Source organism: Poecilia formosa, unplaced genomic scaffold (genome assembly GCF_000485575.1).
Source record: "Poecilia formosa unplaced genomic scaffold, Poecilia_formosa-5.1.2 Scaffold104, whole genome shotgun sequence".
Classification (NCBI taxonomy): Eukaryota; Metazoa; Chordata; class Actinopteri; order Cyprinodontiformes; family Poeciliidae; genus Poecilia; species Poecilia formosa.
In genome coordinates, this window is record NW_006800043.1 from 949,348 (window position 1) to 975,161 (window position 25,814).

The following is a 25,814-nucleotide window of genomic DNA, read 5'->3' on the forward strand; positions in this document are numbered from 1 at the left end:
AATTACTGCTAATGAAAACACAACATTTAAAATTAGAATACTACATTAGAGCAATAAAAAACAGCTTAGTACAGAAATGTAGGCCTTATGCAAGTTTAATACCTGATTAAAATTTATTTCAAAAGGTTCTTTTAATTTGAGAAACACATATTCTGATTTTTAGTTATGACTGTAAAATGATATAAAGCAGTATTTTTAAATGAACAATGGTGGAAGAGAATGTACCTTTTCAGTATATTTATTTGTATGAATCTGTTACTACCTTAACCCTCTTTTTCAAAATATGCTGTCTAAACAGGAGCATTTAGAATTGCAATCTCTAAATATGTAAACGGGGGCAGTACTGCCAAAAAGTTATTTTAAAGATAGAAATATACATTTTGACACACCATAAGATCAAAACAAATCAAAGACAAGACTCCAAAAGGGGAGCTTGTTGGGTGGAACTCATCATAAATTGATGTTTATCAACAATATTTGAAAAGGGAATTTTTTTTAAACGGTAATCAGTTATGTTTTCTCTTGAAAATACTTTCACATTTGTATGTGAAAGTATACAAATTATTATTAGTTTTTAAAAAAAATATTCTTAAATTTAATTATACATAAATTTAAAAGACCTAAATAAATAGGTCAAAATAAGCCTAAAAAGTAAGAGGTCAAAATGATACGATGCTGTGCGTAGCTTTTAGTTTATTCGCTTCTTTGGGTTGTGATAAGGTGGCTAACCACCCTACAAGCCCGCAGTGTCGGCCGCTGTAGCAGCGCCCTGACTCAAGTCCACTTTAACAGCTGCGCGGTCACGTGACGTAGGTTTGTCAGCTGATGGACGCTATCTAATTTCGGCAGGAAAGTTTTCCATCTAAAGGAAGCTTCTTGTCGTAAAAGCTTGCTTAGCATTCGTATACACATTTAGACAGATTTTCTTTTCTTTTTTAATAATGATTTAGTTGTCTACATCGTCTATCTTGTTTTGATTCTCAGAAGTGCGTCCATGAATCTTGAGTTAACTTTTGTTGTGAAGTCTGGTGATGGAGGAAAACACCCAAGATCAATTTCTTCTTTTTGCTAAAGAGGGCAATTGCCCTCTCATCCAGAAGCTGCTCTATTCAAGGAGAGACAAAGCCAACTCGTTTGACATTAATTGCAGATGTAAGTGGGTGAAAGGGGTGGGGAAGTTTAATAGCTGCTATAATATAACTTAAGGTGTGCCTTGGAAAGTCTCAGTTTTCCTCATTTTCATTACAGCCAAGTCTGAAAGCACCTTAGGATGGACAGCTCTTCATCTGGCCTGTAACTCTGGCCACAGGGATGTTGTGGAAGAGTTACTAAAGGTAATTTTATAATATAGAGTACTCTGTATTCTATATAGAATGCACTTAGCCATAGAAATGTACCACAATGGATGCATTTGCAGGCAGGGGTGGATGTAAATGTGCAAGATGACATTGGTGACACCCCTCTACACAAAGCTGCATGCACAGGAAGAAAGGTACGAATATCTTACTTATCCACTGACAATATTCTCGGTGTCTATTGGCACTGAGAATGTTTTTTTTATTATTTATAATATTTTTTTTATTGTATTATTATTCTGAAGGAAATTGTTCTGCTGCTTCTCCGGTACAATGCCTGTGCCAGTATAATCAATGGTACAGCTAAAATCCCCAAAGACGTCACAGATGATGATGAAATCATTACCATGCTGGAGGGTATGAAATCACAATTATATATATATATATATATATATATATATANTATATATATAGTGGCTGATGACTTCTCATTACAGAAGCTCAGCTGTCTTTGTTCTCAAGTGCTGTTTGGTCTGTGCAGCTGCAGAGAGGAGGGAGATGAGGCGACAAGAGGAGAGGCTTCTGGAGGCTGCTAGAGAGGGGGATCTCTCCACTCTGTCTAAATTGGTTAGCATCTGACCTTTCTTGGAACTTTTGAAGATAAATTGCTAGTTGAGAGGGTGTTTTCTTCCTTAGATTATTGACCTCTTTCGAACTTAGCGCATGTTTCATATGTGTCTTTTTTTTCAGTTGTTCCTGAGATCCTCAAACAGGAATTTATTCAGATTTTATGCAGTTGTTTTTCTAGTACTGAGCTTTAACTGGTAGCATGTCTATCAGCAGGGTTGCTAAAACCAAGATTATGCCTACAGGTTATTCTTGGTTTGCTCAATCATACCTCATCACTGTCGCTGTACATTTCAAATGTAATAATAAACATCTCGGTTATTAATGAATTTCCTGAAGGTGAAATTGCTTAAGAGATAAATGTCAGATTTTGTTTTCGGTTTTTCACTTTCGTCTTCTTATTTCAAGCTCGGTGCTAAGGAGGCTCCTGATATCCACTGCAGGGACTCAGTTGGAAACACGCCTTTGCACTGTGCAGCCTACAGAGGGCAGAAGTACTGCATTATAAAGCTGCTGAAGTCTGGAGCCAGCTCGAATATCAGGAATACTAACAGTATGCAACTAATCTTGTTTTAATTTTTTTAATTTTTGGGGGGAAGTATTAAACATTGTTTTGACTCTTTTAAAGTACATCTTGTCACTATATTTGTATTTATTTAAATAGCTGGTCTTTTTCAGATCAGACCCCTCTGGACCTGGTTCAAACTGATGAACTCAAACAGATGATTGCAGCGTATCAAAAAAAGGTAGGATAAAACAATATTCAACCTGTAGGAAGGCCTTTTTTTTTTTTTACCAGAAGAGACAGGAAAGATGATTGACAGAAATATAGATAGTATTGAACACAGTGGATTCTGGAGCAAAGCCTGTTGGAGGCTACAAATGATATGAGTAGCAAGCAGAGTTTTCAACTATACAATGACCCTAAACATAAAGTGCAAGCATATGCATGCAGTAAAATGGCCCAGTAAAATCCCAGAACTAAATCGGATATTCTGTGGTAAAACTTGAAGATCAATGATAAAACTTGCAATGACTTCACTTTTGCCCCTGTTGCTGGTAGAGAGGCAGTCAAAAAGACATGCAGCAATAAATGCAACTAATATGTTATTTCTGTAATGTGTTTTTTTTTTTCTTCCACTTAAGACTTGGGGACTTGTTTTTTTATGTTGGTCTATCACAATGAATTGTACTTAAGTTTTTTGTTGCAACCTGATAAAATGCAAAACAATTCACAGCATCTGAATTCTTTAGTGTTTTTTGTGCAGGTCTGTTGCGCTGCAGCTCTACGTTTTAATAAAGATTCATTGACCGATAAATAATTAGATTGGGGCTTTCCTATTAACCTCTCTTGTTGCTGCATAATTAAGTGCTAAATACAGCAAAGTAACTGAAACATTTTATGCACTTTTTTTTTTCTTTAAAAGCTGAGTTTGTAGCCTTTTATAGTTGTCTAAAGATTTAATTCTATGCTTTAGTATTTTTTTTTCTCATGATCGGTGGGGATGTGAAGTCAACAGATTTTCTGCATTTTCCTTTCTATTTCTGTTTGTATCCTCTTGGGCTCTGACGATGCAGAAAAGACTTAATAGCTCAGCGGTCTGTACTCTGGATGTCTGATCAACCTGGCATAGCTTCAAAAATAAGGTTTTGTAGACTAAGTTCTTTTAGTAATAGTGCTAAAAGAAAAATACTACACATGAAGCTGTCAAATGCTCTAGATATGTCTGAAAAAATACTGTTTGTAACCCATTTGGAGAATTTTGTTTTTCAGGATGTGACCAGTGAGATGCAGAAGGTTGAGGGCCCTCTTTGGAAGGTACACAGATGTCAAAGTGAATTCTCATCTGCTCTTATTTAGTCCAACATCCAGACATTCGGTGGTATACACTAATCAGCTGCAACAAACAATGTAAAAACAGCTGCCTAATATTGTAGTGGAGCCCCTTAAGTTGTCAAAACAGCTACTAACCTAACTGACATGTCCCTCCAAAGGTCCACGGGTCACATTTAGGAAGAGGTTCAATTCAATTCAGCCTGCTAGATCACATTTAAGATTTATCATAGCCAGCTTAAAGTACAAAAGCTAAAAATCCCAGAAAGTATAGAACAAAGCATGCCTTTTTCAAGACCAATTTAAATGTGGATCCCCAAAAATTGATTTGAAGCGGATGATCTATTGTTGCTAATTTTTTCTGTAAAACCTCAGCTGAAGCTAAAGTAGATACCAAACAATGATATAAAGTGTGATTTTATGTGAACTGGACAGTTTTAACACCGAATTTACAGCAAAGAATGGATGTAATGATTGCGACTTAATCTAATTTCATCACATAGTGTTTAGTTTTCTTTATATCTATATTTGCTTTTTGCTTTTTCACAAATATTAGTTTAACTGTATCTGCTCATATTTATATTTGAAACCAGATGGTTATGAGCAGTATTCACCAGTTTTTTGTTTTTTTTTTCTCAGTCTGATGTTAGATCATTTAGCATTCCCAAGAGGCATTGCTTCCTTTTTTTCCATAAACAAAATAAAAACCTTCCCAGAAAAAGTTTGATAGTTTAGAAGACTTTTAAATAATTCTTTACACAAGATGTTTGTTGTTAAATTGTACATTTTAGATCATTAGTTGGTGGGTTTAAGATATTTTTTCTTAAAAATATATATATTAAAAATATCTTAGATTAGATGTCCTTAATTTTTAGTTAAAGACATCTAAAAAGTATTTTCTATTTTTCTCAGATGGGTGAATTAACTGGATTTATACCTGCTTGCAATTCACTGCTGGACTTATCCGTTTTATTTTTTACAGAGTTCACGTTTTCTTGGTTGGCGATCTTACTGGGTGGTAATTAAGAATGGAAAAATCTCCTGGTACCCCACACAGTGAGACACCCTATTTTGAAGCTTGCATAATAAACTGGTGTATTAACAATGGAGGTAAAGCGGGAATTATTTGCAATTTGTTAGTCCTTTACTGTCACTTATCTGTTTTGTAGAGCCGATGCACAGGCTGGAGTCAGACAACAGGGATGTAAATTTCTTTCACAAGCTTATTGCATGGTGAGTAGCAGAGGTTAGATTCTTGTGGTCCTCTATCACGACAGTACAAGCATTCTCATGTAAAACATGCTTCACTTGTGATCACACAACTTGCAACATTGTTTTTGACTTCTTTCTGTGTTTTGTCACTCAAGGTGAAACCATGGGATCACTGCTTCTTCATGCTCAGGTGCATCGATGACACTGTGCATAATTTCAAGGTGCCCTCAAAGATGGACTCCATAGCAACGAGGAAGGTGAGATAAAACACTGTTTACATTGCTGCAGTGCTGCTGCCTCTACAAGTACAGCCCCATGAACAGACTAATCGTTTCAAACTACTTGGATTTGCTTACACAGAGATGGCTGGATGCTTTGGAGGAGCATGCATCCTACAGCGCTCGTCACTTCAATAAAGACCAGATTGTTTGGGATGCAGGTAGTGATGGTAATGTGGAGATGAGAAATTTGACACAAGCTGTTCAGGTAAGTAAGCTCTGTCGGACAAAAATTCTGCGGGCTTTCTGATTGTGGGTTGTATATAAAGTGTGCCTCGAGTTGAGCATGCACCTATTTTTGTTCCTCCTTCTTGACTGTGAACCTTAATCATGAGCTCACAACAAGCCTGTTTTTGTTGAGAGCTGCAAGTGGTTCCATTGCTTCATTCAGTTCCTTGTCCTGTGCTTCCACAGTCGGCCAAGGCCTGCCAACGTAAACTGGAGAGTGAAGTGTCAATATTTGAATCCATGGTGAAGAATGAGGAGCATTCTGGTAAGAGGCAGATAACAATTTCTAATGCATGTAGCGTCTTCCCTAAAAAGGAAAAGAAATGGAATTTCGTTACTGAACGGTGACATAGTATGAGCACCCTTGCAGATTTATTGTTGCTTTCCTTTTTTGGGGGGGGCTCCTAAACTTTTTCAGATTCTCAAAAATGATTAACATCACATAAATTATCCAAATAATTAATTTTTATATGATGAATTGAAGCATTCAATAGAAAAAAAAAAGATCTCCAAAAGCAACATATCATGCCCTGATCTAAAGAGTTGAGAACAGATGAAAAAAACTCATTAGCATCAGTCAGTCAGGAAATTGTTGACTTGGTGACCAAAAATATTCCAGGAGCGCATCAACAACTGAACCAGCCAAGGACAACACCTAAAGCACTTCAGGACTCTTGCCTCAGTTAAGTTCACCGATTCATCAATTAGTAAAGGAGCTTGAAGACATGCTAGTAAGTCTACAAGGAGATGGCAGAAATGTTACATTTTGAACTAATCAAAGTGCGGACTTCAATCTATTTTGAATACTGTAGCATGACGTTAAAAAGTTCATTTATGCTTAAAACCCTCCAAAAGGGCTAAATCAAAAACCAAAAGTCCTCCACAGTAATGTTAATGCAATAAGTTAAACACTTGAAATGTTGCGACCAAGGATGGCACAATATTTTTTTTAATTTTCTTTACAGATGGTCAGATTAATTTAGATAGCTTTTTGCACTTAATTAAAGAAGTAATATAATTTGAAAACTGGATTTTGTGATTAGGTTATACATGTTATCCATACATCCTTCCATCCATCATCTGGGTGAGGGAGAAAATACTAAATTGCCTCATAAGCATCAATTAATTCACTCTTAATTCTTCAATTAATAGCTAAAAAAAATCTGATAGATTTTCATTGGGTTTTACTAAAATAATGAATATTTCCCCCCAAAAAAATTGGTCTCTTGGTGCACTTTGTTTCACTTGGGCACCGTCTTAAAAAACAATAGGATAAATTGCATCATTATTTCAGAACTATGTCATCATAAATTTAATAGTTTTTTGTTTTTGTTTCTTCAGGTATGGCTGCACACCTTTTACTTAAAGCCAAAGAGACCAGCAAGCTTTCAAGTAAAACTTGTGATGTTCTTCAACTGTGCCTTGAGCTGCTGTCAAAACAAGAAGAGGTAAAGATAACTCATCATCTTAGAGCGATTACCAAAAATGATTCTGCCTTCCCTCAAATCAGGTCTGCTAGTAAAATATATAATCTAGCAGCTGTTCATAGCAAATAAAATCAAGCAAGATACATTTTAAATAGTTCAATATAACTACTAGTATAAGCAGTTTATCTAAATTAGCAACTGTTAAAGACTGCAGACTCAAAATTAGTCAAACCCTTTATGCTAAGTGTCTTTATTAGTTAGTTGAGCACCATTTTGTTGACTTGTTGCAAATGTGATTCATAGCCATGAACCCAAATTTCCTCTTCTATCTTGGCCTCTTAATGCTGCAGGTTTCCAGTGCAAGCAGAACCAAAACAGCCCAGTGCGCCCCAAAACCAATATCATGCTCAACTGTAGTTATTGCGTACTTTTCATCATATGCTCCATCCATTCTCCTCAAGAGAAACTGCTGGTTCAAAGGCCTGAAAATATTGATGTATCGCCACAAAGAACTGAATCGTTAAACTTCTTTTGCCTATTTTTATAGTTAGAAAAGTTGGAACTTGCTTCTCTTGTGCTGTTTTGTTCAGTAGTAATAGTGCACACCATGAAATTCAAGCATGTTTCTTACTGTGGAAACTGTAAACTCAATGCCACCAAGTCTTCGTGCATGTCTTCTTGTATATGTCTTTGTTTTTTAATTCTTTTTTCACCACCTGCCTCCTCAGGAATCTTGTGACAACCGTTGATGGCTTTCTCTCTCTTTCTGTCACATTTAGATGCAGCAAACATTATTTTTTACAATTTTGAATTAAGCTGTCAGCTTTATCCTTACAAACATTTAGGGCCTTTACTATCTTTTTGTACCTCTTTGCTCATATTTTGAACTTTTCTTTCAACTTGGCCATATTTTAACATTTAATGTAACCTTACTTTCTGCATGACACTGTATGTCATGCAAGGTTCGAGGTTATGTTTAGTTTCACCAGGTGTGCCTGACCACGCCTGATTGGCAAATATCTGCTCTTGTGAAAAATTCAGTTCAGTGGATTGAACAATTTTGAGACGGCAGTAAGTCACTGCATGCATAAACGAATGCTGAATTTGGACAAAAATCCATTAAATACTTTTTAAAACTATTTAAACTGTTCTTGTTAAAATTAAAAGATTTTAGATTTTCTTAGTGAACCTAATTTGCAGTCGAGTTAAATAATTTTAGGCTCAACCATTTTTAGTATACATAGATTTCTTTTTTTCTTTTTTCCCCATATCCACTATCCTCATAGCACCTTAAAATGTTATTAGCATTTTATTGTAATCCATTGTGACTTCCAAATTGAATCATTGCTGTGGCTCAATGAACCTTTATGAATCTTCATTTCATTGACTCTCATCTCCACACCCCATGTCCTGTTCCCTTATTGGCTGATGATGATATACTGAATGATTGCAACATCCTCAGACCCCTCCTCCCTCACGTTGGCGCTCTCGCGCCAATCAGATTTGAAATTTGTGTGTGTGCATCCACGTCACTGTCCACCTGTCTCGGTGCCTGCTCTCCGTCCTTGAGGGAGCGGGGGGAGGGGGGGGAGCGCTGTGAACGATGTGGTAATCACTGGCATGTCTGTAGAGAGATCCGCATTTCTGCTTAGGTCTGCACTCGGCTTACTGATCAGCGCAGACACGCTCACAGCGAAGCCCTCAGACTTAGATCCTCCACTCCCATGCTCGCAGGAAAGGCTGTGCTTGCACTGAGTGAAGGAACTCATGATGCGGGTTTTCTGTCTCACCATTTGAAAACAAAACGCTCGCAGACAAGCGTGCACATGCCAAAGCATCTGAGCGCAGGAGGGCGAAGAGGCAGTGTTGGCACACTCATCCATCATCTTCACAGGTACAGGACTCGGCTGTTTTTCTGCAACATTCTCAGCTTTGCTCTCGATTGTCAGCTGGCAACTGTGTTTACTGTGGGCTGGTCCCTGTAGACTTGGCGTGAGGTGTTTGAAGTTTAGGGTGGATTTTTTTTAATGTATTTTTTTGTAGTCTTGAGCTTTGGTCTGATGCGTGGGCACAGCCCAGGGCTTTTCATCAGTATGTGAAGGTTATTTCTGTGGATTTAATCATCCATATTCAGCATGATAAATTGGATGGTTCAGAAGTGCTGCTTTGTGCTTGTCTGCTCATTTCATCTTTTTTAATGAGATCAGGTCATTAAGTAATGCATTCAGTTCAAGTAAGAGTCCAAGCTGGCTTGATTGAAATTGCACTGGAGACTTTTTAGGCTCCGTTTTGCTTATTGAAATGCTTCTTTGGTTTGAAGTTTTAAAAAATATTTCTTCCCCCCATCAAATGGCCCTTGCTCTCTACTGATGGTGGTAAAAAATAAATGATCGCATTAATTTATAATGATATAAGAGCATTAATCAGACACAATCTCATGGGAGACGCATGTAAAAGATTTAAGTATAAAATTGCTTTAAAAAAATTAATTACGGAAAACATAGAATAACAATCAATTCAGAATCAAACCATCTCAAGTTAGTGGAAACTGGCTGCCAAAACGGTTCACAAAAATAATCAGCTATTATCAATATAAGGGGGTTAAGTCATTCCCTGCTGTCTCCTCAGCTGTGAAAATCTTTGATTAAGACATAAAAGAATATGTCTTAACAAGCATGCAACATCCACTACTCTACGGCACTAACCGGATTAGATTTAACATGACAATATAACCGGATTATATTTCCTCCACTGCTGAGATTGCTGGTATTAAGCAGCATTAGGTCTAATCCGGAATTTTTATTGTCACACCACTGATGGATTTTATCACTAACCTACCTTTCATGTTTTTGAACACAATACAGAGAGGCAGCACTGACCATGTGCTGTTGCTCTTCAACTTCTGGGAATGAATAGATTGTGGAGAGACGGCACTTAGTTCAAAGGGTTTCGCAGCAGTTACAGCAATGCCTCTCAGCATTGTGGATGTGACCTATTTCAACAGCTGCTGCTGCTGTAGTGTGCTTTCCTGTGCAAGTACATGCAGTTTTTAGTCTGGATCATTGGTGAATATGTGACATTTAAGGTAGAGATGATCCATCAGTCGGCCCAATACGACTGGAAACGACAAATTCTTTCTTGGTCTACATGTCAACTACGGAAAAAAAAAAAAGATTTTTTTTAACCTATTGATTTAAATGCGTCAATAACACCACCATTTCTGTTCCATCATCTACCAACAGCAGAAAATCTGATCCACTTTAGGTACCCACTGAGAACATTATGGTTTTACGCATACACTGGGGAATAATCTTGAAATTCTTTCATCTATTACATTTAAAAGTAATACTTTTTTCAAACAATCTGTAGCACATTTTGTCTATTGTGTATGTTATAGTTCTTAACGAAGTTGTGTTACTCTGCAGAGCAACCTGATGGTCATTATTGCCTCATGAGAAATCTGATCTGTGCACCTCTAATAAAGTGGAGACCTTTTTGCTACGGTCTCATACAAACTGGTCCACATATTTAAAAGTCCCAGCCAGAAACTTTCCTGTGTGTTTTGACAGCCCTCACTGATTTATAGGCCCAAGCTTTCCGAGTGCTCATTTGGCAGTACGCTTCCACACCTGTCAGGGAAAGAAAATCATTGAGGTTTTATAGTTTGACAGCGTCAATGCAGATAAGCTGACTTGTCGGTATAAATTGCTTTAGAGGTATAAGAATAGTATCGCTGTATCTTTCAGAGATTTAATTTTTTTTTTTTTTTTCAATTTTTGAGAAAGTTGAGTGCAGCTCAAAAGTCCTGGTACTGTGCTATAAGCTTAAGTTTAGGCTTTATTAAAGATTCACCAACAAGGGTTTTCTATGCAATACTAATTTCTAGTTTTCTTTTAAATTTGACCAACCGGTTGTGATTTTCAGCCATTCCGATTTTTTGTTTGTTTTTTCTGTGGATGAAAATGAAATCTCTTTGTTGTCACGGATGCTAGACCTCAAACTTGGAATGATGAGGTCAGTGAGCAGACTCGACCTCAGTGTCCAGTAGAAATGCTGCACATATGAAAGGAAGTCAACGTTGCCAATTTAAACCATTTATTGGGCCTCCTGACAATTTGGTGCCTTATTAAACCAGTGTCTCTGTTTGTGAACATTTTTCTTCAGTGTTTTTCTTCAACACATAAATGGAGAATTGTATTGCAAATAGAAGCGCAAAGAAATTTAGGAAATCTCACTGTTTTGATGACTTTCAGCTGAAAAATACTAATCTTGATATGCATCCATTTTGCACAAAAGAGGAAACGGATTTTCCCAATCCATGTAACAAAACACATGTCCGTGACTTCAAAAGTACATCAACGGACATACTGTTGTCTGTTTAATTTGTGGAAGGAAAAATGATGGGAGTTCTTAAATTGTCATTTTCAGATTTTAGGTGACTGATCAGACCATCTCTAAACATTACAATAATAACCGACAGGCGTTTACTTCACTAACTTGACTGCATTACTCGCTTAGGAGTCTGTAATCCTGAGCAAGAAGACTTTACTGGGTTCCCCAGTAGTCATGCCTTCATTGTAAAAAAAACAAAACAAAAGTATAAAACCTGGTCAGTTTGGATGCCGATGTGTTATACAAATTTATATCCTCATAAAAAGCTAATAAATTTGTCTGCTGAGGTATGCAATGGACTCAGTTATTGGTTATGTGACACCATAGATTTATGATCGGTAGGCTGTACTGTTGATATAAAATAGCATTGCTTTAGAGATCTGCTTTCCCTTCAGCAAAGAGCAAAATAAGATTTCTTCCCCTCACGGTGTTTGGCCAGGGAGCAGCATCCCTCTCAGGCTCCAGCGACGGCACGGAGTCTCAGCCAGGCTTAAAATAGCACAGTTTGTGCCCAGGCGAGGGGATGGAGGGAGAATACAGGAGCTGGCTGAGATGGTTGCACAACAGTGGATGGGCTCTTGTGCCAAGTGCCTGGGACAAGCAGTGTTAACACCGGCTCCTACACTGAGAGATGATTTACATCATCTCATCCCACTTCTGGAAAAAGGCTGTGAAAAATGGCTATTATTTGTTCACGTGTTTTTTTTTGTGTTTTTTTTCCTCGTCTTTGGTGGTCAGGTTTTTCACACAGCCTGAAAGTTTTCAAGGGTGGAATTTGTGTTTTATGTCTGAAAAAGTGTGGTAGAAGAAGTATGGGGAAAAAATATTGGTATTTCCAGTATTAATTTTTTCCATTCAGTTGTGTAAAATATTCATCTGTCCATCCATTCTGTAATCACTCCATCTATTTTATTCATTTATTCTTCCACCCAACATCTGTTTTTTGATCGATGTGCATTTAATCTTCGATTAGACCGCTTGTTTCTTTGCCCATTTTTCCCAACCGTTTTCTATTCTTCAATCTGCACATTCTTTGATCCACCCTTTTCATTTGTCTTCAAGTCCTTCTATCCATCCATTCCTTCATCAATCCTTCAAGTTTATATCTGTCCACTCATTCAGCCAGCAGTCCATGGATCAATTTCTTCAATCTATGTACCAATTAACCCATCAGTCTTCATTTTGTTCATCTGTCAATCCATGCAAGTGTTGACTATGCGTCTTTTCACCCACTCAGCTGTCCTTTGATCTATTCACCCAATAATCAATACATTCTTCCATCTATCCTTCCGTCAACCTGTCAGTCCATCTGTGATCCATCCTTTTTTTTTTTAATCCTTCCATTCATCCAGTGAGTAATCCGAGTGCTCATCCGTATATTCTTACATCTATTCATCTTCCTGTTTGTCATTCCATTCTTCAATCCATCCATGTATCTGTCCGTCATTAAATCTTCCAAAAGTCTACTGGCTCATCTTGAAAGGTGCTGAGGTCGAGGTTGAAAAGCAAAGACGTTTGATTCTGCTTCCCAGACATACATTTTAAAGCTTTTATCAAACAGAACGACCATTCTGAAGCTTCTGATGCAGCCTAAAGCAGGAAAGAAAGTGATGGCTGTAGGTGTTGGTGTTAAATCTAAAGTGTTTGCACCACACAGCTGTGGAAGCTTGTGTGAATCAGCTTCTTCCACTGTCTAAAAGAAGCAAAGCAGCAGCATTGCAAGGCTGTCTGTGTATACCACAATGGAAAACATTTTATCCTCAAGTAATTATTGATTATGCTCAGCATTTTCTAAGGTGCGTTTTGAACAAATCTATAGTCTAAAATTGCTAAAAAAAGAAAAAAGTCACTATTTGTTGTCTGTGATTGCTCAGTATTCAAGAAATGGCTAGACAAATGGTCTCTAAGTGGCAGTTTTCTTCAGAGGCTAATCAATAGTCCCAGTAGTATAAGTGATGAGGCTGAACATTTTTAATTTTAATCGAACATTCTGGCCGTAGTTTGCAGTCCCTGATTTACTGTTTGATTTTCGAGCTCCTCTTTCTCTGACTCATCTGTCTTGCTGAAGGTTACTTAGGAATGGAAAGTGCTCCATTCTACTTTATCCATGCATTAGGTAAATGGAAGATTTTTTTTTTTTAATTACCATTATTTGTAGTGGATAACACATTATACTTAAATGTTAATGGTGTGCTTTTTCTTTCTTTCTTTTTTATTTCTTTTTTTTCTCTCTTGGTCTGTCTCTGCTTTGATTAGCAGAGGATGCATATCAGCAGCAGACAACAGGAAATACTGATCTTGCGTGTCCCAAAGGGACTCGGCTCAGGTTGCTCTGAAAGGACACTTGATCCTGGCCTACAAAGCTTTCTGAAACTGGGTGTATATTTCCAGCAGGAAACATACACTCCACCTATCTACATGTTTAAAGCAATAAACTTGCCAGCTGACGTGCACAAATGATACAAAAGACTGAAGCAAAAACGACAAATGTTGACTTAATCAAAAACCAATTAGAAATTCACGTGCTGTGTTTTGGTTCCCGTCGAATGACTGCGCTTAAGCGCTGGATTAATGTCAGTGGATCAGATACTTTTAGTTCTCCCTGCTGGTTTCTTGGCCTTTATCTCTCTGGTGGTCTGGTGTTTACAGGTGTGGAGCCTGAAGGTGGAGCAAGAAGAGGTGAAGAACAAAGCTCTGACAGAAGCCCTGCAGACTTTGGCAACTGAGCACTACGAACTCAAGCAGTCCTTAAGCAGGAGCAGGAGGTCGTCTGCACTTTGTACCCTCACTGAAGATGACTTCTATGACGCCATCTCAGGTCAGCAACCTCTGACACAGGCTTTTGATTGGGGAAACAATGATTTTACTTATAACCATGTTATAAACTGATAATGAATTGATCATAATATTGTCTGGGAAATTGAAATTGTGCTAGCATAAATTTGATGCACATAGTTTCAGCCGTTGTCTTTTTTGTTATTTTATTTTATTTATTTTTTTACATTTTGCAGTTTACCTTAATTAATTTTAAGGTGAGGGTGATTGATGGGGACATTGTGATGATAGAACAGAGAGAGTAGTGGGAAAAAAACGTGGGTCAGTCATAATATTATCGTAGTATTTAAAAAATATTTTCCCAATGTGACACTTTTCTAACATTGTGCAGTTCTTTCATAAGTTAACATCATTGAATATGTTTTTTTTCTGAATTTCATCTTCTTGTGTCATTCTTCACTAAAATACTTCACCAGCACAATGAGTGTGGATATGAACTTTATCACCATAGCATGATGTTTCCACCGCTATGCTTTTATGCATAGAAGAAAATTAAAATGTAGTCGTTTTCCTGCACCAGTGCTTCCACGGAGTGGTATTGTGGTAACTGCTACAGTAGCATTTCCTGTCTTCATGTTGACTGTGGTGTGTCTTGGAAGGTAAATACACCATCAGAATCTCATATTTGAACAGCCTAGTGTGTATCAAAGCTTTCATTTTAATTGGTCTGCTTTTTACATATTCCTTTAAAACCCATGTTCAATAACTGTATATTAATCATAATAGTTCAGGGATATACTTAACTTAGATAAACAATATTCCTCTTGCTTATGAATGCTTAGGCGATCTTCTATCCTTTGTGTGCATGAAACCACTGGCAATGCTGTGCAAGGGAGGAGAAGCATCCAGTAGTTGGAGACTAAACAAAGTAAGGGGAAATGAAGCCTCCCTGTGTCCTCCTATTGGAACACAATCCTCAGGTGGGGTTTGGCTGGCAGCTGGGAGGGAGGAGAGAAGCTCGGGCTCCAGCCCTTTTTGTTTTTGGAGCGTATGCTGTTTAATCAGCCCAGAGCGGGAGCATGACTGAGCCGACTAATAGAACCTGTCTTTGCAAATGTTTGGTTTGAGCTGCCGCCTGCTTCCCGCCCTTCTCTCTACTCATTCCCTTCACTCTCCTCATCCCAACAGAGTCTGAGTCGGAGTGTTCTGTGAGCGGCTTTCTGTCTGTGGCCAGCTACTCCTGGGAAGAGGACGAGGGCAGTCACACCCCTCTACAAAACAGCCTCCATCATCCCGGTGCACACAGGGGGGCTGCCGGCATGTCAGGGGAGGGTAACGATGGCAACAAAGCTGCCCAGCACAATGGAGTGAGGAAGCACAGGTAGGACGCGCTCCGGTTTGGATGTCGCGCTCGTTTATTGGTTTAAATCTTCTGTAGATTGTCACGTCCCAGAGTTTTGTTTCCAGATGTTTATTTAGAGCAAATTTCAATACATTGTAAAGAGTATCTTTCTACTGTTAGAATGCAGATGACCTGACTCTGCAAGAGTGTAATGCCAGTCGTTAGGGTTGGCGTAATGAGATGCCGCCTTTCCACTCAGGTCTGTTTTTGCAGTCAGGTGTGTTTTTTGTTGTTTTGTTTTTGTTTTTTTTCCTTGACTTGAACTGATCCACAGAGAATAGTCAGTAACTTTTTTTTGTTGTTGTTTTTTTCCTGAGCACTGACTTTCCAAGTGAACAATAATTTCATTGGTGTTTATCAAAACGTTAAATTCCCCTCAGATCCTGGTTTTGTTTTAGTGCCTCTTTGCTCATTCAACAGCCGATCTCTAAATAATTCAGCTTGTGATGGTTGAGAAAAAGCTCAAAGGATCAGGTAGTTGCCTTTCTGAATGTATGCTTAGCTGTGTGTATTAAAGATATATCAAGTTTCTGTTTATTTAAACTTACTCATTCAGAGAGACGTGTCCTGCTTGGCTGTTTGCTCTGTTCCCATCTTTATTATAACTAGATATGTTGTTCAAATGGTTCCAAAAATGACCAAAGACTCAGTCTTATGATTATTGATCCAATCCCAAACTTGATCAGCTGTAAGAGGGTTGTGGAACATCCTTCCTTTCAAACGTCTTGTTTCCTCAATGAATTTGTGAGAATTCTGCTCTAAACAGACAAGCGCCTAATAATGCTGAATAAATAATTAAATGTTAATCAGAAATTAATGAAATTAAAAAAAATCTTAAATCTTTAAAAATTATTTTTAATCTGAACCAGCTACTAATCCCGCAAACATAGAAGTACAGCTTTATAAAGATGTGCTCTATTTTTGAAGCATGAAAGTCCTGCTATTATCATAATGAAAAGAAACCCACCATGCTTAAGTACTTCTTGGAGTCAAGGGAACTGGAACAAAAACTAGGCCAGAAGTATATCCAGTATGCTTCACTGCTCCTTTCATTGTACAGATGGAGCGAAGCCCCTCCTCGCTCCCTGCATCTCTGTTTATTTAGCTGAAGCAAAGGCTTTCTATGTGCTTAGCTGCTCCAGCACTCATTTCTGAACAAGGACACCATCTGCCTCCAGTCAGCCTACCTGTAAAACAGTCCATGCTACAGACGTCAGCGAAGCTATTCAAGCAGAAAAGTATAAGTTTATGAATAATGGTAATAAATGGCTTAGCATTCGGGCAGATTAATTAAAAAAGGGTTCAGAGCCAGTATTGAAAACTCTGCACACAGCCACTCGCAGCTGAACATCTGTTCTGGGGTTCTGCATGAGGCCTGGTGTCGTATAACCCGTTTCCCCCAAAATGGCGGCTCAATTTATAGTGCAGCGCGCTGTTTGCATTGCTGGCTTCTAACCAGAACAGTTGCACATCTGCAGCTGCCAAAACAATACGAGGATCTGGGTGCGTTTCACTCAGCTGCTGCTACAGTGGAGAAGGAAAATAAATGGATTGATGTAGTTTGAAGTAATGTGCCGTCTAGATTCAAGTACCTATCATTCTCTTATTCCTTTGATTTCTACTTGCTTTCCACAGAACATCTCTGCCTGCTCCAATGTTCTCCAGGAATGATGTGAGCGTCTGGAGCATTCTGAAAAAATGCATCGGCATGGTGAGCTGGAGAAAAAACGGCTTTAGTCAGTCTTTTACTCTGTGTGCTTTAACCTATTTAGAGCTCATTAATGCAGCATTATATTGGTTTGAAAGTAGGTGTTGAAAAGTGACTATGTGGGTGACTGTGGCTCAGCAGAGCAGTTTGTCTTGTAAATGAAAAATTGTAGGTTCGATTTCAGCTTCCTCGCATTTCGAAGATATTTGACCCCAAATTGCCTACCGTTCTGCATGTCGGTGTATAAATGCAATTTTGTGAGTGTGAATGTGGCTCTACTGTGAAGTGCTTTTAGCAGTATGACTGGAAAAGCACTATATAGGTGCAGTCCATTTAGCATTGATTTTTCTTTTTCTTTGCTCTCATCTTTGGTGGTGACTTGAGTTTATTTGCTGCTGAAAGACCCACAATTTAAGTTGTTTTACTGTAAATTCAGATTATATTTCTTACAGGTATTTATTTAATGCATCTGTGACCACTTAATTTCATCACATAGACAATTAGGGCGGGATGTCCAAAATGCAACCTGTTAGCCATTGCAGCCCACCATAAGATTTTCTGTGGTACGTGAGTTCAATTCAGCAGCATAAATTAGGCCCCACCAGCAAAGAAGTTAATGCAGGTGGACGTGTTTTGTTCTGTATCAGAGCAAAAAAAAAAAATGTACTGAAGAAAAAGAAAACAAACTAATGAGTGTAACATTGTATCAAGTATTTTTTCCACCATTATTGGCAGTAGTGTCACATCTACTCGCATCACTTCACTCTCTACCAATGGGCCTTCAGTCTGCTTTGTGAACGCCTTGCTTTTTCAAACGTGTGATTTTGTTCCATGTATCTTTTGGCCATAGTTCTTTTTCTTTATTGAAACTGCTCTTATGAATAAGAAAGTATCATGCTCTGTCTTCACTGATTAATTGATACAGAAATAACACATAAAAAAATAGTCCTACTAATGTAATTCCTAAAGTTGAGAATCTGCCAGAGTGGTTCAAATAAACTCATTAGTGTTTCACTGTGAGCTGAGTGTGTTTGTTTCCAGACACGGACCTGGAGCTCTGCTCAACGGTGATTTGCAGTCATACAAACTACCCATTATCTACCACTAATTAAACTGTTTTCTATATTCACACATTTTATTCTCCAAGTGGCATTTTTTTTTCTTGTTTTTTTTTTTTTTAACACTTGGTAAGAAGTACACAAGTTGCACTGCAGCCATAAAAGTAAATCTTATGTCCTTCCATGAATGTACTTAGTGAAGGCATAACATAAACTCAAGGAGGGAGTTTGTTATTTTTACAAGCCTTTTCATATCACATCTGCTAAATCTCTTCAATTTAGCTTTGTTTGTGGGCCAATCGGAGAAAATGGGATAAATCTTTCCGACTCCTCACATATCGAAACGGATCGAATTCGAGTTCCTCTTATTAGCTTGTGTGTAAAATTAAGACAATCAATCTGTTGTACCACCAGTGGTACTTGTAAGTGGGTGTCTGATTATATGGTAGATGTGTTCTAAAATATCTAGCTGATTGGAAAGTTATTTACATATCTTTTAATGTGCCTGGTAAATGCTGAATAGAACTAGATTTCATTCAAAAATGGTTTCTGGGACATTGACGCTAGATGTGGCAGGGAGCAACAGACGTCATCTGCCTTTGCTCACATGTCACTGCGGCAGATCAATCACAAATCAACACCTGAAAATTCAGGAAAAGTTTTTACCACATCTTACCTGATGTAAGGTGAGCTACAGATATATGCAACATGGTTTGAAGTATTTAGAAAGCTGATTCAGATTCTGCTCATTTTTCCTTTTACTGCCTCGCGGCTGAGAACTGTCAGACTGAAGCGATCATGTTTAGATGGAGTGATATCTTTTCCCCAATCAGACTGGAGCACATGGAGTGAGGTGGATCAGAACAACTCGGGGATTAAGGATGGTGGGGCTAAAATGTAGAAGTCTTTTCTAATGATAGATAAAAGCATGAGAATTTAAAGCAACTTTGTAAATCTGTCGTTCTGGAAAGAAGGAGCCAATAAACCTAAACAGTCAAAAGGCTTTGCTTCAGATACATCTCAAAATAAAAGTTGGAAAACCTCAAGAAAATGAAAAGGAGGAAAGTGAACTGAGACGTACCCATGGCTATTTTTGCTGCATGGAAGTTGCAGATTTAATTTGAGAATGGCATAAAACTCAAACTCAAACCACCTTTTCTTTTTTTCTAATAGCGATTTACATTTCTGAAGTTTATGCATCCAAAATGCATACAAACCACAAGCCTCAGACAGGCACCTACATGTGAAAAAGATTGTCCAGAAATTCAAATTCACTTGTTTTAACCACAGCTGTTGACTTGGAATTTGAATAATTTTACACCAAAAAATTGATTGGGAGGACATCGGTATCTTTTTCTGTGTTGGTGCTCGGAAAAGTAAATTTTAATGTTTGAAAACCACTGCCTTAAAGTTGTAAAGCACTGTCATGTTGCTATTCCTTCAATGCCTTTTAATCTCCTCAAACTCTCTTCTGCTAGGAGTTGTCAAAGATCGCCATGCCTGTGATCTTTAACGAGCCTTTGAGCTTCCTCCAGCGGATCACAGAATACATGGAGCACACCTACCTCATCCACCAAGCTAATGCTGCTACAGACTCAGTAGAGAGGATGAAGGTAATCTAAGCACCCCGTTTGTTTAAATATAAATGTTAACTTTAAGAAGATCCTGAACATTTACTTTAATGTGCACTTTACTGTCACCATCAAATAGTTGACTCATTCGTTTCTCATGAAAAGCTGTCCTGCAGTGTGTTGCAGCTTTTGCTGTGTCGGCTGTAGCATCACAGTGGGAGCGGACAGGGAAGCCCTTCAACCCGCTGCTGGGGGAGACGTATGAGCTGATCAGGTATGACCGATGAACGAATGGTTTTGTTGTTGGTTGAGTTGCTGTTACTTCTATTATTCTCTTGCTCTTCGCTAGAGAGGATCTGGGCTTCAGGTGGATGTCCGAACAAGTGAGCCATCACCCCCCGATCAGTGCCTTTCACGCTGAGGGCCTCAGGGAGGATTTTCTCTTTCACGGTTCGATATATCCCAAGCTGAAGTTCTGGGGGAAGAGCATAGAAGCAGAACCCAAAGGAACCATAACTCTAGAGCTGCCCAAGTGAGTTCAGTCCGCCTCCATAATAGTTTAATATCTTTGTGTTAACTTTGTCCTCACTCTCTGATGTTTAATCTCTGCAGGTACAATGAATCCTACACCTGGACAAACCCCACCTGTTGTGTCCACAACATCATTGTTGGTCAGCTTTGGATTGAGCAGTACGGGAACGTGGAAGTGATCAATCACAAGTAAGGAAATCCCTCCGTCTTTCCAGTGTTCCTCATGCATCTCTTTGCAAAGTCACTTTCCTGATTCATTTGCATGCAGGATTTTGTGTTTTCTTCCTCCATTTTCCTCTGTGCTCTGCATGTCAATCTACTTTTAAATCTGTCTGACTGATCATGGGAGAAAAACTGGGACGGCTGTCATTAGAACAGAGCCGTGTGTGAGCGAGATGATGAATGTTGAATGAACTCTTGCAGAGTGAGAAAAATGAAAGAGAATCCGTAAACAGGCCGTTGTTCTGTTTCAGAACTGGAGAGAGGTGCAGCATGACATTCAAACCCTGCGGCCTCTTTGGAAAAGAGCTTCATAAAGTCGAAGGATACATTCAAGACAAAAGGTCTTAATTCATTAAATATGAATAAATACCATATTGCAGGATGACAAAATGGTGTATGGTGCACAGTATTTTTGACTATACTCATCCTTGTCAGAACGGTAATCGTTCAGCAGCTCTGCTCTTAGATAACAGAGGGCAGCAGAAGCTGTGGTTTAATGACGTCTGTTGTTTTTATGTTTACAGTAAAAAGAAACTCTGTGCGATATATGGCAAATGGACTGAGTGTCTCTACACAGTCGACCCCGCAAATTTTGACGCCCACAAAAAGATGGACAAAAAAAACTCGGAGGAAAAAAAGGGCAACAAAGAGGTAAGAGGTCCCCCCCCCCCCATCTCAAATGCATCCCCTAATTGGTTGAAAGGTTTTTGGTATGCGTGAGGGAAGATGCAAAAGATGGTTCGTGGGTTTATTTTGTAAGTATTGTCTATGTAGGCCAAATACAGTACATTTAATCTATCTCATTTTACAGCAAGGAGGTTCCACTATGGCTGCAGAATTCAAATCACAAGGAAAAATGAGAAAAAAAAAATGTTTACAGCTTTCATTAAAACACATCTCTGTTGGCTCAATTAAAGTCCCTTCTTATCACTGCAGTTGCTTTCTGCTTCTACTAAAGAGCTTGTAGAAAACATCTGGGAGAAACGGTTCCGCCGCAGCCTGGCGACCTTGTGTCTTGTTGCTAGGCACACTGTTGACGCAAGATGCTAAGATAAAACTGTCTGCTCTCTAGCAATCTGCCATTGAAAGTGATGTACACGATCACCAGCTATATGCAGGTGATGATTTGGGTTGCCTTCACTGTTTGTTATTTAATGATGTTGAGAGAAATTTATCTGTTTCGAGCAGCATGCGATTATCTGACCGTAATGTTTTTCGATGACCGCAGTGAATGCATTAAATGCCCATGATTGCAAAGCCAGGATTTAATGGAGGGCCCACCTCCTGTGGTCACTCCAGCACCCCGATCTCTCTGCAACTTTCTCAGTGCTTCACCATTTTTAAATTCATCCAGTTTAATCGGCTAAGTATTCAACAAACAATAAGTTAAAACTAACTATTTCACAGATTGTAGTTTGCTTAAAAATCACATCGGTTATTTCATATTCTTTATTAAATTAATAGCACTTGGGATTAAGAGATCTTGTTTTTTTTATCCTTTTTCTACCATTTAATTTTCATAGTTATCCTTTTTTGCCCTAGTATTTTTTTAGGTGCTGACAAACCTTTACCACTGTAGTAAATGTATAGAATTTAAGAGGAATAAAGAGTCAGGTCTTCCTGCTGAAGTGTCACTCAGGCCTGTTTTACCTGATTAAAGATAAAGTGACATCCGAGATGTCCTGAACTCTTAAATATTTTACCATTTTCTCTCTATTTATCCCTTGTGCCAGACAAATGGTTCATTTTCTAATCACAGAGTTGCCCTGTGAAATTATTGCAAAAAAAGAAAAATTGCTAAATTGTTTGGAAGTTCTTCTATGTTTAAATAAGTGACTTAAGTAAATAAAAGGGAATTATTTCTCTGACTTGCATATGCCCTTCAGCAGTCATGCTAAGTGAGCACACTTCAGTTTAATCATGCGTTCAACAAGGAACCACTGAAAAAGGTCATTATTTGCTAATTTGCTGAAGTTATGGTGAGCAATAATGATTCTCCCGGCTCTGAAAGTATCATTTAGCTATAAATTAGGACACCATTGACTTTCAAACTTTTAATGTCTTCATCAGTCTGTGTACAACTTGTGCATATGTCAACCCTTCATGCGTAAATTCTAGATTCCTCGCCCTAAGCGGCTGCATGCATCACTTGTACCTTCGGCCGACTCTGTTTGCATGTCTGCTTCCGCAGCCTCAGAGCAATGTTGATGAGGAGTCGGAAGAAAAGCCTCCAACTGATGCTGAGACGGTCCAGGTGATCCCCGGAAGCGAGCTCATCTGGAAGATTGCACCTCGACCGGAAAACTCAGCCAAGGTGCCGAATAGACTGAAAGAACTTTTTCAAACAAACACAATACCAAGATGTTTGAGCCCAACTGGCGTCTCTCTGTTGCAGTTCTATGCATTCTCCACATTTGCCATGCAACTGAATGAGCTGGACAAGAGCATGGAGGGGGTCCTTCCTCCCACCGACAGCCGCTTAAGGCCTGACATTCGTGCCATGGAGAATGGAGATATAGGTACTGTGTCGGACCCGACCTGACTTTTCTGTGCTGCTGCGACGATTTAATTGCATCTCTGGAGGCGCTGAGTTTTCTGCATTCGTGTGTTCTAGATCTGGCAAGCTCAGAGAAGAAGAGACTTGAGGAGAAACAGCGCACAGCCCATAAAAACCGCTCCAAATCCACAGAGGAGTGGAAAATAAGGTTGGTTGGAAATACAATTTACAGTCTGGTGTTGCTCGCTTTCCATTTTGGAGCTGATTTAATTCACCGTCTCTCCCATGTTGTCATCAACGATCTATTTCCATTTGCAATAATGTGAAGGAGCTCTGCACTTGGCCCAAGGTTTGGTTCAAAGATCTGCTTTAATCTCTGGGCATGGTTTGCTCTGATGTGAAAGTGTTACTCTGCAGCGCCCTCTTCAGAATAAGATTTGGACTGCGTCTGGTGTTTCAGTGATATTTGCTTTCAAACGGAAATGTCTGCTGCACTCGGGTGCATCTGACATTGGAATAAAAATGTATTTCAGTAACTCATTTTAAATGGTAAAGGTAGATTCCTTTCACACTTGTGGATTATAGATTCGGCGCTCTATCATTATCAGTGCAATAAGTCTAATAAATTTGCATCACAATTTTAAAGTGAATTACTGAAGGAATTAACTTTTCAATGATTTTCAATTTTTTTTTTTGATATTGAACTGTATTTACATAAATTACATCCAACTCTGAATTTCTTATCTACCATTTTTTTCTGTGTTTGTGCAAAGTTGAGAATTTTTTTTATTATTATTATTATTCCCTCCCCCCAACTCAAAGCATATTGCATATTGAATTATAATCTGTTGTTATCATCATCCAGGTGGTTTCAGCAAGGACCCAACCCACACAACAAAGCTCAGGACTGGCTCTACACAAAAGGCTACTGGGACAGGAATTACACTCAGTTGCCTGACATTTACTAAATGTAAAACATCCTCAGATACACTTATGGATTTCCATTTTACTACCTTTGGACGTCTGGTGCTGCTCTGGTGATGCATTACGAGCTCAACAATGGAGTCTGTATAGAAAGGGAGATTCGGTTTGGGAGGTAAAAGGAAGACATATGTGAACAATAAAGCACAAAAACTCTTTATTTATTGTGGCTCTTAACCACTGATGTAAAGGTAATAGCATGTAATGGAACGACTAGAACGTGTTTTAGAACTGTCGCGTTAGGTATGTGGCGTGTTTAAACAGAAACCTTAGCTTAACTCAAGCGTGTTCATTATTTCTAGTCAGTCAGGAGAACATTTTACTCATCGGTGTCAGTGCACTGAGGCGCGAACAGCCCTTCAAGCAGCTTAGCCTGAGCTCATTTTCCCTAAACACGGCTTTGGCACGGATTGACACTTCTTCATGCATATTATTATGCAGTGCAGAGTTTTAACAGTAGATAACTGAGATAGATTTGCCCTTTTCTCCACATGATACAGTGAGTGGTGCAGATATCTGGTGTTTACATGAATGTGATAGAATATTTTGCCCTCTGCTTATGAGAAAAAGTACCTATATTTAATTGTAATGTGTCTACATATATCCTGATAAACGTGTGCTTGCAAAAAATGTTAGATTCTGAAAGAGAATGACTAATATGATGATAGTTTGGTTTGGAAAATAAAAATGATAAAACATCCTAAATGTGTTGTAACAGTATGTATTAAGGTTAATGCACTACCTGGCCCAGTGGCAATGAGTTCCTTTGACAGAGTAAAGCAAGGACTACAACCTGCACTTGTGATTAATACACTTGTAATAGATGTTGCTGTATTGATATGAAAAATGCTGAGGATATTCCTTTAAATAAAGTTTAGTTAGCGGGGATACTTCGACTCGGGACAGGATATGTGTGAGCATCACTTTTCCAAGTCTTGCCACAAATTCTCAGTTGGATATCGATCAGATCTTTGACTGGGATATTCTGTCAGACACTTTGCTTTAAGCCATTCCACCGACAAAAGGGAACTTCCTCCCCAGTCAAGTCTATTACTTGTATCCATATTCACATCAGCTCTGACCACTTCCCCAGTCTTGGCTAAAGATAAGCATTGCTGCAGCATCAAGCCGCTACAGCAATGTTTCACAACGGGGATGATGTTTATTCAGGGTGATTTCAATTTGCTCTCATCTTGCTGATGCAGACGAATGCTCTCCTTGGCCGGCCTGTCCATGTCTGGGTGAGCTGGCAGCTGTTCCACCTTCCATCATCAGAGGATGGATCCATGAGTTCTTCAAAGCTTAAGAAGCTTTCATGGTTTACTGCAGCTTCTACATATCTCAACTTTCCTGCCTGGCCTATCTGAGGTGTTCACAAATGTTTTCAAACAGCTAAATATTCAGACTTAAGACCAAGTGGATTGTTTAATAGTTGACTTCTGAAAGTAAATTGTAGTGTGTGTATATATATATTTTTTTTTTTTTTTTCATTACACCAGAGGAAAGAATACTTATAGAAATTCCCACTGCATTTTGGTAGATGGTCCAAAGCGTATAAAGTCAACTCATAATTGTGCATTTACTCTGAAGCCAAGTCATGAAGTCATGCAAATCCTTTGTCTGAGGTTCCATAAAAACATGACGATAGAATCGAGCAAATGTACCTTTTTAAAAATTATGCCGTTTAATCTTGTTTGAAGGAAAAACTAAACGGATCCAAGTTAATACTTTGTTTCTAAAATCTCAGTTACTTTCGGGTTTGCAATCATGATACAT

At 38.6% G+C, this 25,814-nt stretch overlaps 1 protein-coding gene across 2 annotated transcripts; it reads left to right on the forward strand.

Annotated features, from left to right (window-relative positions):
• Positions 1 to 795: 795 nt before the first annotated feature.
• LOC103143021 (oxysterol-binding protein-related protein 1) lies at positions 796 to 24,743 on the forward strand. Of its 2 annotated transcripts, XM_007559382.2 has the most exons (27): positions 796 to 1,152; positions 1,249 to 1,334; positions 1,418 to 1,492; positions 1,601 to 1,712; positions 1,837 to 1,922; positions 2,331 to 2,475; positions 2,601 to 2,668; positions 3,697 to 3,741; positions 4,739 to 4,812; positions 4,926 to 4,989; positions 5,124 to 5,225; positions 5,329 to 5,454; positions 5,661 to 5,739; positions 6,816 to 6,922; positions 13,943 to 14,111; positions 15,257 to 15,449; positions 17,106 to 17,181; positions 19,715 to 19,849; positions 19,984 to 20,081; positions 20,157 to 20,339; positions 20,420 to 20,527; positions 20,812 to 20,901; positions 21,085 to 21,211; positions 22,752 to 22,874; positions 22,956 to 23,079; positions 23,175 to 23,265; positions 23,923 to 24,743. In XM_007559382.2, exons 1-27 carry the CDS (start codon positions 1,032 to 1,034, stop codon positions 24,023 to 24,025), a joined length of 2,910 nt encoding a protein of 969 aa, XP_007559444.1. In that variant the 5' UTR covers positions 796 to 1,031; the 3' UTR covers positions 24,026 to 24,743. The 2 variants fall into 2 exon arrangements, with proteins under 2 accessions (XP_007559444.1, XP_007559446.1); XM_007559384.2 differs by lacking the exons at positions 796 to 1,152; positions 1,249 to 1,334; positions 1,418 to 1,492; ... (9 more) ...; positions 5,661 to 5,739; positions 6,816 to 6,922 and adding an exon at positions 8,674 to 8,795.
• The last annotated feature ends 1,071 nt before the right edge of the window (positions 24,744 to 25,814 follow it).